The following is a 13822-nucleotide window of genomic DNA, read 5'->3' as shown; positions in this document are numbered from 1 at the left end:
TAATAATGCCTTCCTGACCATCTAATCATTGTAGAGCTGCAACTACTGATTATTTTGATAATCGATTAATCTGATGATTATTTTTCAATTAATTGATTAGTTGGATTAAAAAGCCAATTTTTATTTTCTGTATAAAAACACTTCAAACATTGTGCAAATTGAAGGCTATGAAAAAGGTATTGAATATATCTATGTGGGCTATGTTATACATTATGCAAAGGATTTTTTAAAAATGTTAACATTTTAAAAATAAAAAACAATTTATTGTCCACAAGCTTGAAAGCAGAAGTTAAATCACTATATTAAAAATGATTTTTAAAAAAAAGAAAAGAAAAACAAAAGCAGAAACTAAGTGTTAACTGGTAAGAGGTTGAATGTTCTGTAGTAACACTCTCAGTTCACTCATCTGAACACAGTAACGTTACTTTATTCTGTAAATATGACACTTCTTACATTTCTATACAGTTACATGTTATAACATCATTTTGCGCTGTTTGATGACGCGAATGTGTGGACTCGAGCTCAGTCAGTGAATTTTAATGGAGACTCACTTGCTGTCTTTATGTAAAATGGAAATACTAGCGTGATATTCTAACGTTTACAGATAAGGATATAAAGGTAAAAAGGTAACTTCTGTGCTGAAGAAAACGTGTCTGGAACCCATTAAACACTACACGTGTCTGTCACAGCATCTGACACGACAAGCCACGTTAATACACTTACAAATTTGTTTGAAGCGCTTAATATAAAACACTCATATTTTGGACGACCTGGATCGTGCACGTTTCCCCCCAGCAGCTCGCTCTGTGACCGCCGCTGTTTTCAGATGTGTTTTATTCATAGAAATGCGTTTTTCACCATTGTGGAGTGACGTCACTGACGGGGTTATCTACAGTGACGCCACAGACCCAACTAATCCATTATCAAATTCGTTGTCGATTATTTTAATTGTCGATTTGATTGATTAGTTGTTGCAGCCATAAATAATTGACTTAAGAAGGTCTTCTTAGATCAATTAAAACGGGTGTGTTAGATTTTGGTTGGAGATGAAACCTGCAGGAAGGTAGATCTCCAGGAAGAGGGTTGGTGACTACTGAAGTTTTTGTTCGTAAGATTTTAATGGAAATGACTGGTGTTAAATGCAGTATTAACTCAATGATATTTTGCTAGTATATGCAGTTTGCTAGTCATTTATTTGTATTCTGAAGTCATTAATATAACCAAGTCATATTGGGATTTTTAGGCGTGTTTGTTTCTGAAGGCCCCTCTATTTTTGGCTACAATTTCCTGCAGTCTTAAACAGTGTCTATTCTTAGCCACAGGAAAACATCAGTAGGACTAGAGTAGATTTGATCAGTCTGCTTTGCTTTGAAGTTGAAATGACTAAATCATGTCTCTCAGTATTGTTAGTTGTGTTTAAAATACTTCTAATTCACACACAGGGTCACATGCAGGTCAGATGTCTTTGTGATAAGGTTTTGTTGTTGGATTTCCTTCTGTAGCTCTTCAAGCAAGCCAAGTGTTTTCCCGTCATGAAATTGCCGTCGATTTTTATTTTGGTTCAGTGTTCCTGTGTGACCAGTCCGCTGTGCTGTCTCAAGTCATGTGACTGTGTGGAGTGGTCACAGTCAGCCTAAAATATATCCTTCGTGTTGCTATTTCTATCTCTACCCTGGGATGGGTGCAGAAACAGACACTGGAAGCCATTCCTTTGTGCTCATAAACCGAAAATATGGCCAGAGCCATTAAAACAAAGGGCAACCACCTCGGTCACTGCAGAGGTTCATTTTAAACAGCAAAGAGGGAGTTTTTATGAGGAGGGGGTGGGGTCAGGGTTGTGAAATTCTGCTGAATGGTGACGTGTTTTTCCGCTTTATTTTGTATCTTTTGCACAAACAGAAAAAAGAAATGCTCATACTGATGATGTATGCAGTGTTCATATAGTATGTTTTAGTGACATTTTTAAGAAGTTTTTGAAATGGAGCCTACGTTTAGACTAACTAAGGTTAAACACGCGCACTGACCAAATGAAGCCATTTTTATTTGTATTGAGGCCCAGTGCAGTAAAATGACACGGGCCGTATGCTAAGAATTGCAAGTCTGCTGTGGCTCACCACTTTCACTATTTTACTCTCTCTCCTTTCAGTCATCTGTTTAGCACAGCCCTCATTTAATACTTGGATGGCTCGGGATTGCTCTGCGGTGCTAACCCTGCTGTTGTTTTTTTTTTTTCCCCCCGCGAACCCCTCTTGATCGCTCCTGTCCTGTGAGCGCTCGTTCATCCCTCCCTCCATCCCTCGCTCCTGTGTTGGGCCAGCCGCCCAGGCCATACTACAGGAAGCTTTTTGAGTCTATTGTTGGTGATCTGCGTTTCCCCAACACGTTAACCATTTCCTGTATTACGCTGCATGATGGTCATTATTCTCAACTAAGCAGACAAAATACCCGCTGCTCTCCCGGAAATGATACTCATATGCTGACAGAAAGAGCTTAACAAGGCCCAGCTATTGTTTGTGTGCCTGTGTGTAATAAGACACGGCTGTACGAAACGCCGCATGCTTGTGGGGAGGTTGGTTCAGGAGGTGTCTCACAACCCATTAGAAACACACTTTTAATGAATCCAGTCCACTTTATGAGTCTGTCTCAGGCAGGCGCTTGCCCCCCCCCCAAATTCCCTTTTAACAAGCTAGTCCTTTATTAGCAAAGGATTATTAAGTGTTGGAGACTTTCTTCTGAAACCCGAGGCCATGTCTTGAAAACCCCTGACCATTACAGGCGCTGTGATTTATTGTTAAGCCATGCTAGTGTTAACTAACCAATTTGGAGTTTGGTCTGCTTTTGTTTAATCATCACAGACTTTCAATGGGCATAGTCACAGAGCTGTTCTAGAAAGCGTAAGGCAGATTTTGTGTGGTAGATACTGAACTGGACTAGATTTTGCACAATGCATCATGCAACCAGGACCTCTGACTTAACTACTACAAAATTGCACTTCCCTTATTTAGCAGATTGTGGCTTGCTTTTTGCTTGTTTTGATGTATTTTAGAGAACCAATACTCTGACCTTGGCCTTGTTGTAGTGGAGGATTTGTATTTCTCTGCAGCTTGGTTGTCGAGGCGCAGTAAGAATGAGCTGTGCCTTGATTATAGACTTCGAGAGACTTGGCTGAGGTCTTGCATCATTTCCTGCTCAGACTTTCCTGTGGTTCTGAGAAACTCAGTTTGCTAAAAAAAAAAATTTTTTAAAAAGTGTTACTACTTTTATAGTAAAGATTTATTTATTTATTTATTTATTTATTTAATTCTCCACATAGTTAATTCTGATCATTTTGTTCATGGTATGTACTGTGGTTTGGATGAATTAATCACACTGCCATGTTTCTCAGACAACCACTGCAAGCCAGCTGGGATATCCTGTTTATCAGGGTGTGAAGTTTCACTGCTTTGCGTCTGCATTCTCAGCATATCCCAGCTCACATCTTGCTCTGGGCTCTTTTGACCTTTGCACCGGCCTCTCCAAGTCGCCTGCACTGCCCTCATGTTTATGAGGGTTAAACCCCAGATGATCCAGAGCTTTTGCAAACTGCAAAAAAATTTGTTCAATGTAGCTCCTATCGGACACAAAGAAACTGCATGATAACTGCATACACCGGGTGGTTAGACTTCACTGGATTCCTCCACATCGCTCCTAATTTCTTTCTCAAGTGTTGAACGTGTGCTTTTCGCCATCTTTCGAGAGCGATGGCGACCGAACTGGGGTGCGTTTATGGCTGCTGTCTCTTTAAGAGCAGTCTGCAGGCTGGGAGAATGTGGTCTGAGGGAGTCATTACTGCCTGAGCACTGCCAGACCTCAGACTCCGCTGTGACGGCCAGCCAGAATTAAGCACACATGTTAGAAGCAGGGAGACACTGCAGCTCTTTTTTCAAGGGAGTAGCAGAGAAAGCGAGCAGATTGGATAGGGTTTGGAGGCTGGCTCTGTTGGTGCAGTAATTTGAGCTGTCAAGGTCCCTCACTTGCCAAGCTTCATGTGCTCTGATTTAGAGACTAATGTGCAGCCTAACCTGTGCCTTATATGTTTCCAATTTTCTTTTTTGCAGTTTTGTAGCGATCACCGTAGGTAACCCGAACACATCATGACAGATTGGACCGGGTTTTTACGCATTCGCTTAAAAGGTAGCCTGTATCATGGCCCCACCACTCGCATTCCTTTCTTTAAATTTAGTGCTCCCTTGCAGAGAGGGAGAGCAAAACTGGGAGGGGAGGACGACAAAAAACAGGCCTCTGTGAGCGTGTTCTCTGAGGGACTCCAGAGTGTGGACTCTCACCTCGCAGGAAGACGTTTTATTTTTTTTCTTTCCATCAAGCAGTGTTTACATTACCGGCTTCCTCCTCCATTATCGTTCAGAGCTCTGTTTAACAGCGGCGGCGCCTGGCCTAAACTGCGAACTGATCAAAGATGTAAAATTAAACGCTTTCAACATGTGTATTTTATGCTCAGCTTAATGGAGGGGCTGAGGGACGCTTTCCACCGCGGCATCAAACGAACATTTCTCAACTGTAAAAATCAAACCCTGACACATAAGCAAAGGATTTATATTTTATATCCCTGGCACCCAGCAAATGTCTGGAAAGGCTTTCAAACACCACACTGTGTGTGTGTCTGTGTGGGAGAGAACACACAGGCCTTTTAAATGCTGCTAAAAGAATGTTTTTTCTTTTCTCCTAATCATTTAGGAGAAAATAATTTTTTTTTTTAAATTTAACCAGTCGCGCTGCGAGTGTAATGCATGATCACTTTCACGTGTCAGAGCACATGTTTTTTTGAGTTCCATTTGAACACGGCGTCATGTCATGTTCTCTTCGGTTGAAGGCGGGCGTTAGGTCCTCGGTGCTGTATCACGGACTTGTTGGTTTTTGGAACATGAGATGCTGAGTGTAGTGAAGAACAAAAGCCTTGGGACACGGAGGTCATTTCCTATTTAGCAATGAGCAAGTAAACCCCTAGCAGTCCTCCGCCCTTCCCCCTTTCTGTCATATCAATGTGTTTGGTCATTTCATTGCTCCCCCTATACCCCTCACCCGGCTGATATCAGTGTTGGAGTTGAAAGCGTTCTGACTGCCTGGCTCCACACAGCTGAAGAGATCGCATGCTGTATATCAGCGAGCTTGACTCCACCCAGTCTGTTAGATGTAGAGGTGTCACTGCCTGCTATCTGTACTGATACATGACTGGATCTGCCTACAGTATGTACGCTAAGTCTGCCCCCCCATTCCTGTAATTCCACAAGGGGAAACTTGTGGCTATGATTTATAAGGTGATTTCATAGCTCTCTCATCTTCTGTCAATGTGAGTGTTGAGGTGTGCGGCACTGAAGCGGGACTCTAGGGGAGGAATGTGGCGTTTGAGTAAACGTTAGCGTGGGCTTATTTTGACGGAGACAAGGCCTCCAGAAGGCCTGTCTGGACCTGCAGGCTGTGTAGAAGCACCGTGACTTTAAGAGGAACCACAGATCTCAACACAGGAGGCTTTGTGCTTGGGGAGTATGCACACTGCTTGTCTAAGACACACACACACACACACACACACACACACACACACACACACACACAGATCGGGTTACAGTTCTCAGACATCCATGACTCTGCCTTGCCTCTGTCCCTGCTTCAATCTTTATCACCGTCTCTTACTCACAGTCTGAGAGCCTGTTTTGGTCATGGTGTACCGCCTGCCATGTATGTAGATAAAGCTGATTTTACCCACTGTAATTGAAATATATATATATATATATATATATATATATATATATATATATATATATATATATATATATATATATATATATATATATATATATATAAGCTTCACTATCTGGGGAAAAATCTATGTTGCTGGTTAACTGCAGAGGGAATGTAGATTGTTTGTTAATTAAGGAGCTAATGACTAGCTCCTTAGCTAACAGCACTTTTATGCAATCTCCTCCTTATCTTTCCTGTCTTAACTATACTTTTGACACCCCACGTTTGACTTATCTACCGGTTTGCTTTTGGAAGATCTCACAATAGAAGGTGTGTGTGTGTGTGTGTGTGTGTGTATTTGGGATCGTTTCCTTAAAGAGGAGCTTCAGTCAGTAATGAGTCAACTCTGTAGTTAGGCAACACGAGTCCGTCAGTAAATCTACTGTGACGATCAATTTCGCTAGTTTAGTCTGAAGGTTAATCGTAGCATTCAGTCGTGATCAGTGAAAACCATGCATACAAAAAAAGCAAAAACCAGGTACACAATCAGACAAAATAAAGAGCTGCATTCTCATATATATAATAAACGTGATGAGCTGGAATTGGTGTCATGCCAACAGATTAGTTTAGGTGATTTATAAATGTTGTGCCTAAAATACATGTATAATACATTTCTTTTGAATATACTAGAAATAACTCAACTTTACACCTCTAGTCTCAGTAAAATAACTGAGTATACATAAATATTGCCACTTGCCATCCAAATTAGTCTGGTATCCATATTGTTATGGATTTTAGCTATCCAATAGCTACTTGCTAGTAAATAAGCTTGCACTTTTTTCCGGTAGACACGTAAGATTTCAGTACCTTCGTTTCAATTTGGAATATCGTATTCAGCAGCTGGGACGCACGGTAGCTTAGCTGTAAGCCTGTTTGTTGTCCTGGTACTGTGGTTTCCTCCCCAGTCCAAAGACGTGTTGTAGGCTGATTGGCATTTCCAAATTTTCTGGTGTGTGTGTGTGTGTGTGTGTATGGTAGTGTGAAATGTGTGTGCGATTGTGTCCTGCAATGGGTTGGCACCTCGTACATGGTGTCCCCTGCATTGTGACCCGAGTTCCCTGGGATAGGCTCCAGGCTCTCCGTGACCCTGTGTAGGATAAGCTGTATGGAAGATGGATGGATGGGTGGATGGATATTCAACAGCCAAACCTGTCCGTTACCATTATTAGTAATGATTTTGTTTAACTGACTAGTGACAATGGGTAAACTAGCTTTCGTTTATCACAACATGACTGGGATTTTATTGCTGGTCTTGATTTATGCTGTCCTCTTAGTAGTTTATTTAACAATAGCCAAACGTGTCAAAATGTACCATAACAACCTCAGTTTTGTTTATTACCGGATGGTGCACATACCACACGGGTTCTTTGCATAACGTGGCATCGTCCTCGAATAGTTTGCATTTCAGACGTGGTCTTTTCAAGCCGTTGAACCGGAGTTCGTATGTAGCAAGTCAGTGTTTTTACAGAAGTGCTGAAAACGTCTGTTTTAAATAGAAAAAAACGGCAGTTTAGTACCATGCTCCCAAGTTTGACTCAAACCCCACGATTTAACCATTTAAAAACCTAAATGGTTTGATTTCAAGGCTAATTTAATCCATAAACTTAAGAGTACAACCTTCTTCCAATTTTTTTTTTTTTTAAATCAACAGCTTGACTGTGTTCACTCATAGGTGGGCAGAATCCAGACTACGTGCTCCACGGCACGGGAGTGAAACATGGAGAGCCAAAAAAATCTCAGGCAGAGGACGGCTCCACCGTGGCACCGGAAGACGCTGCGCGATTCCTCAGCTGTTACTGCTCAGGCCACTGCCCAGAGGACGCCACCAACAGCACCTGCGAGTGAGTCACCATCTTACTCCACTGGCCTTAAACTAAGCATAAGCGCTCTTCTCTTCCTGTCTGTCATCAGTGCATAACACCTCAAAGCCATTAAACATGTTCGACCTGTGAGTAATGTGTGTGTGTGTGTGTGTGTGTGTGTGTGTGTGTGTGTGTGTGTGTGTGATTAGGACCAACGGGCAGTGCTTTGCCATCATCGAGGAAGACGAGCATGGTGAAGCTGTTCTCACATCTGGATGTATGAAATATGAAGGTTCCCACTTCCAGTGCAAGGTAAACCCGTGCACAGTGTATGTACATGAAAATGTACATTTTCCTCTTTTGGAAAATGTACATAGATATATGTACATTTTATATATACGAGTATAATATATATACCTTAGAGAGATATTTTATATATATATATATATATATATATATATATATATATATATATATATATATATATATATATATATATATATATATAATTATTTCAGATTTTATTATATATGAATTTTATTAATTATGATCTGCATCAAGGTCACACATTTCTGAACAATATACATGATGTCATCCTTTAAAGATTTTTTTTTTTAAACGGCAATACGTCCAATTGTAAATTTACTAAACCTTAACAATGAACTTTAGTGTTTTTGGATATTGACGATTGTTTTGTGACAGGATTCTCCCAACGCTCAGATGAGGAGGACGATAGAGTGCTGTTCCACAAACTTCTGTAACAGAGACTTGCAGCCTACTCTCCCACCTCCTGTTATCCAAGGTAAACCTGAGCTCAAAGCTCAAATAAGATCGATCCGACACGACTCGAATCAATACTTTATTGCTATCTTGACCGCAAGGCTTTTATGAATCGACTACGGTGCACTTGGAAAAACATTGAAACCCAGAGTAATGATTGGTGACAGATTAAAGAAAACACCACCACCACAGCGTTTTGCCAGAAAGGCTTCACAGATTCTCCAAGTCTCTGAAACTACTGGAGAGACGATCACCATTCTTCCAAATGATATCAATCCCTAATTTAGTGTTCAGTTAGGTTGAGATCATATGCATGTGATTTTCCATACGTCTCATCCTTATCAAACCATTCAGTGAGCCCTAGTGCCGTATGATTGGGGGCGGAGTCATCCTGGAAGAGCCCACTCCCTTCAGGATAGCAATGCTTCATCATAGAATAAAGGTGACTAGTCAGAAGAACTTTGTACTGATTTACAGTAATTCTTCCCTCTGAGAGGACAAATGGACCCGGACCATGCTGTCAAAATGCTTCCTACAGAGCCACTATTAATTTGTCATCTGTCTGTAAATGCTAATATGATGCTGACTCTTAATATACTTGGTAAAATAAAAAATCCAATCTAGACATAAAATAAAATGACCATGGTTATGTATTTCTGACCCTAGAGATCTCTGTCTGAAGTGACCAGTTTTAAGCCCACATATATAAATTTCCTCCTTCGAATCTGAATGGGTTTTCCCCCCCCCCCTTTTTTTTCTCTCTTAATCTAGACCCCTTATTTGTGAATGCCCACTGGCTGGCCTTCTTGATCTCTGTGACCGTGTGCTGCTTCACACTCATCGCAATTACCATTGTGTGCTACTACAGGTAAGATAAGAATAAGGACACACTCATTCTCACAGAATGGGGACAGATTCACCCACTGAAGAACACACTGCAACACTTGTTGATTATGTTCAATAAGTATGAATGTGGGATTGAGTGATAAATAACAATGTGTGTCATTACTGAACGACTCAGTAAACTACATGATAATGTTGAACTGATTTAAGTGGTTGTGTGTGTGTTCAGGTATAAGCTACAGACGGAGAGGAGACGCTACCAAAGAGACCTGGAGCAGGACGAGGCCTTCATTCCTGTTGGCGAGTCTCTGAAAGACCTGATCAGCCAGTCGAGCACCGGCTCAGGATCAGGCCTCCCCCTGCTGGTACGTAGAAAATATCGACTAACTCGGTTCCCTTTATTTCGCTTCAGGCTGCTTTGTTGCTCATGTTGTACATATGTTTTTCATTATTCAAACATTTACTCAGTCCGAAACAAAGGATCTAGACACGAAACTCATTACACCTAAATTCTGGTTTAATTGTTCAAACTCCATCTATAGTCAATCTATTGCATTTATTGCCAATGACCATAATTACCTAACTTAAGAAATCCTAAGTGAAAACTTACCAAAATGAAATTTCACTGGGGAATGGAGTAACCTTGGCCTCCAGTCTAATAAAGCTTATTGAGTGCATGTGTACCGCCACACATAATTAGGAAAATAAAATGTAGGAAATGAAAAATCTGCCGTTTATTTAGCTTATGAAAATTAACCTATTTAAAGGTGTGAGCTGTGATGGTCTGCTCAACTGCTCATGGTCCCCCCCTCCTGTCCAGGTGCAGCGCACTATTGCTAAACAGATCCAGATGGTGCGTCAGATTGGGAAGGGGCGCTATGGTGAGGTGTGGCTCGGCCGCTGGAGAGGAGAGAAAGTGGCAGTAAAGGTGTTTTTCACTCGTGAGGAGACCAGCTGGTTCAGGGAGACGGAAATCTACCAGACTGTATTGATGAGACATGAGAACATTCTCGGTACGTCACACCACTGTGTGTTTTCCTCTGACCACTGTGTAGTTAACTATTATCTATCAGTATAAGGACAGGGCTACTTAATTAGTTCAGAGTGGGTCCAAGATTACAAAACCAATACCAGGTGAGGGGCCAAAGATATAATAACTTTCCTTTCATATGTGAGTTTGCTTTATAGAAATATAAGCCTGAAACCCTTTATATAACATGAGTTGTGATGTATGAGTGCACTGTATCAAGTGTCATGAGTGTGCAAGACACACCCAGCCATTTCCATATTCAAATAGCAGCCTGCATACATTTTTTTATATATATATATATATATATATATATATATATATATATATATATATATATATAGATATAGATATAGATATATAGATATAGATATATATATATATATATAGAGAGAGATATATATATATATATATATATATATATATAGATAGATATATATATATATAGATAGATATATATATATATATAGATAGATATATATAGATAGATATATAGATATATATATATATATAGATAGATATATAGATATATAGATATATATATATATATATATATATATATATATATATATATATATATATATATATAATAATAATACATAATAGAGCAACATCAGGCTCATAAGTTGTTAGCTAGCTATGTTACATCATTGATAGTGATTCATTTATTATCTGAGAAATCTTAACCACATTATATGCAGATCTTTTGTTTCAGTTTCCTATAAATTTCCTAGTAAAGCAGGAAATGTTAGCCAAACCTAATAGCTAAGTTGATGGTGGGCAAGCAGGTCCTTGAAAGATCCTCGGGATCTAGCTCGCTTACCACACAGCACGCTGCTCCTCTCATTGAAAAATGAATAGCATACGATCGAATGTCTGTAAGGTTAAAAGCTCGTAATGTATACAGAATCCATGTTTCATTTAAATAGCTCTTATCGGTCAAAGGATCAATTAAAATTTCTTCAAGGTCTAGATCTGGCACAACTGAATAGCTCTGAATTAGGGCATCCTGTCGGTTTTCTCGACCAAAATCTGTAAATATACGTCTCAAACTTCATTCGGCTCTCCAGTAATGTCAAGGCTTGTCAGTGTATCACTTAATGTAATCTTTAAAAATGAACACGGCTTCACCAGCTTGACACACAGTAGGCCCATAAACGCCAGAGGCGATGCACTGAACAAAAGTGCAAATTCATTCCCTGACAGTAGGTGGCGCTTATAAACGAGCAGAAATAACCCGGTACACAAGCTGACACTGCACATCTTCTTGTCACTGAGAAGAAGGAAGCAAAACAGTGGCTGAAATCGAAATCACATAGTCATACAGCTCTTACTATTTCTGCTATATGTTTATTTGATAGAAATAGTATGAGTAGCGTATATGCTTGTGTGTGAGATTCAGAATTCAGCCGGTATTCACAGCCGTGCAAACAAAGAAGGTCTCAATATATGCATGCACACCTACTGTATATGCCAGGTGTAAAATAAATACAATAAACTATCAATCAGTCAGCGGATTATTGTTGCGCAGAGGTGTGTAATATTTGTGGGAAAGAGACCAAAGAAACAGAAATGATCCTATTTAGTGTATATAAAACAACACTGAAAGAACGAAATGGATCGCTTGGTCACATAATTCGCACATATATACACGTTGGTAGCAGTCTGAGTTAGAGTCTTTAACTCTGTGTCCTCTTTCAAAGATTCCTTGTTTGTGTGTGTAGCCAGAAGGATTCACGAGCAGTGTGCATTTTATTTTGGGTATGTCATTTATTCACTCTCTTACCAAAATGGTGGATGCTAGTAAAGATGTTTTAATAGAACAACAACTCCTTTTTTGTAGATGCTGTAGCGTTTATTAAAAACTTCTTGGTGTTCAGATATAAAAGACAGCAGCATCATATTGTGTCGGAGTCTTATTCTGTTACTCGCTTTCTCTCTCTCAGCAAAATGGTAAAGCTTAAAAAAATAAATAAACTTCTCGGCAAAACTTCAGTGGCTCCGGGCACATGCTCAAAAGTGCGAATCTCATTTGTTGGCCAGTTTTTAACGCGGCACGTCAAAAAAAAAAAAAAACCCAAAACGAACCTCTCGACATTAAAAAAAAAAAAAGATTTGTCGCTTTGGTGGCCTGCATAAAACGCGTGGGTGTGAACACTCCCATTGACAACCATTGATTTAGACATGGGGCTTTAAACGGTTTAACATGCTGAAAAAAAACGTCCCAGTGTGACCGGGCCTTAATTGTATTATTTATTACCACAGTGTAGTGTACCATGATCAGTATAACATTGTCTGAGTTTATTAATATATATAGCTATACCACTGTGGTGCTGCACTAACACTATGGACCTGCTTTCCTCTGTTTCCCTCAGGTTTTATTGCAGCTGACATTAAGGGCACCGGAACCTTCACGCAGCTCTTCCTCATCACCGACTACCATGAGAACGGCTCTCTGTACGACTACCTGAAGTTCACCACCCTGGACACTCAGGCTCTGCTGAAGCTGGCCTACTCTGCAGCGTGTGGTCTGTGCCACCTCCATACTGAGATCTATGGCACGCAAGGCAAACCAGCCATCGCTCACCGAGATCTGAAGAGCAAGAACATCCTCATCAAGAAGAACGGCACTTGCTGCATCGCTGATCTGGGTCTGGCTGTTAAATACAACAGGTACACCTGCACAGCCTCTCTGAATATGCACACGTGTGTGTATATATCTGTTGTATCTGACACCTAGTTTTTCCATATGCCTGAATGCACGCTTAATGATTCTTACACCTTTACCCTGTTTCCCTCAGTGACACTAATGAGGTGGACGTCCCTCTGAGTACACGGATGGGAACACGGAGGTATATGGCCCCTGAGGTTTTGGATGAGACGATGAATAAGAATCAGTTCCAGGCTTACATCATGGCAGACATTTACAGTTATGGCCTGGTGGTTTGGGAGATGGCCCGCCGATGTGTGACAGGAGGTCTGTTGTGCTATATATCTGTTGTCTTTTACACTCTTGTGTCTCTAGAGAATTGAACATGCTACATGAGCATCTACAGCAGTGGTCTCCAACCCTGTTCCTAGAGATCTACCTTCCTGCAGGTTTCATCTCCATCAAAAGTCGAACACACTTGTTTTAGTTGATCAAGAACTTCTTAAGGAAATGATTAGATGGTCAGGTGGGCATGGTTATGGTTGGAGCTAAAGTCTTCAGGAAGGTAGATCTCCAGGAGCAAGATTGGTGACCTCTGTTCTAAAGCATAGGTTGACTTAATGATTTTTATGTCTATATTCCTGAACATGTTATTGAATGGTCCTGGCTAAAGATCAGCCCCATTTAGATTCTGTTGTTTCTGCAGGCATTGTGGAAGAGTACCAGTTACCATACTGGGACGCAGTTCCTTCAGATCCATCTTACGAGGACATGAGGGAAGTCGTGTGTGTAAAGGGCATGCGGCCTACGGTCTCCAATCGCTGGAACAGCGACGAGGTAATGAGTTATATTTTTATTTTCATAAATTCATTAAAGTACCAATGAACATAAATATGGCTTTTAAATTGTCGATTTCATCGTTAC

The 13822-nt window shown here is 40.4% G+C and overlaps 1 protein-coding gene across 1 annotated transcript in view; it reads left to right on the top strand.

Annotated features, from left to right (window-relative positions):
- The window catches only part of bmpr1ab (bone morphogenetic protein receptor, type IAb), a 40227-nt gene that overhangs the window by 20360 nt on the left and 6045 nt on the right, over positions 1-13822 (top strand). The window contains exons 4-12 of the mRNA XM_053639465.1: positions 7469-7637; positions 7808-7910; positions 8301-8400; positions 9150-9246; positions 9451-9586; positions 10042-10234; positions 12624-12921; positions 13050-13225; positions 13605-13735. Coding sequence (XP_053495440.1) covers positions 7469-7637; positions 7808-7910; positions 8301-8400; positions 9150-9246; positions 9451-9586; positions 10042-10234; positions 12624-12921; positions 13050-13225; positions 13605-13735 — 1403 coding nt within the window. The remainder of the gene's footprint in view (positions 1-7468; positions 7638-7807; positions 7911-8300; positions 8401-9149; positions 9247-9450; positions 9587-10041; positions 10235-12623; positions 12922-13049; positions 13226-13604; positions 13736-13822) is intronic.

This window comes from Ictalurus furcatus, chromosome 13, assembly GCF_023375685.1.
Source record: "Ictalurus furcatus strain D&B chromosome 13, Billie_1.0, whole genome shotgun sequence".
NCBI lineage: Eukaryota > Metazoa > Chordata > Actinopteri > Siluriformes > Ictaluridae > Ictalurus > Ictalurus furcatus.
This window is presented reverse-complemented; position numbering and strand designations above follow the sequence as displayed.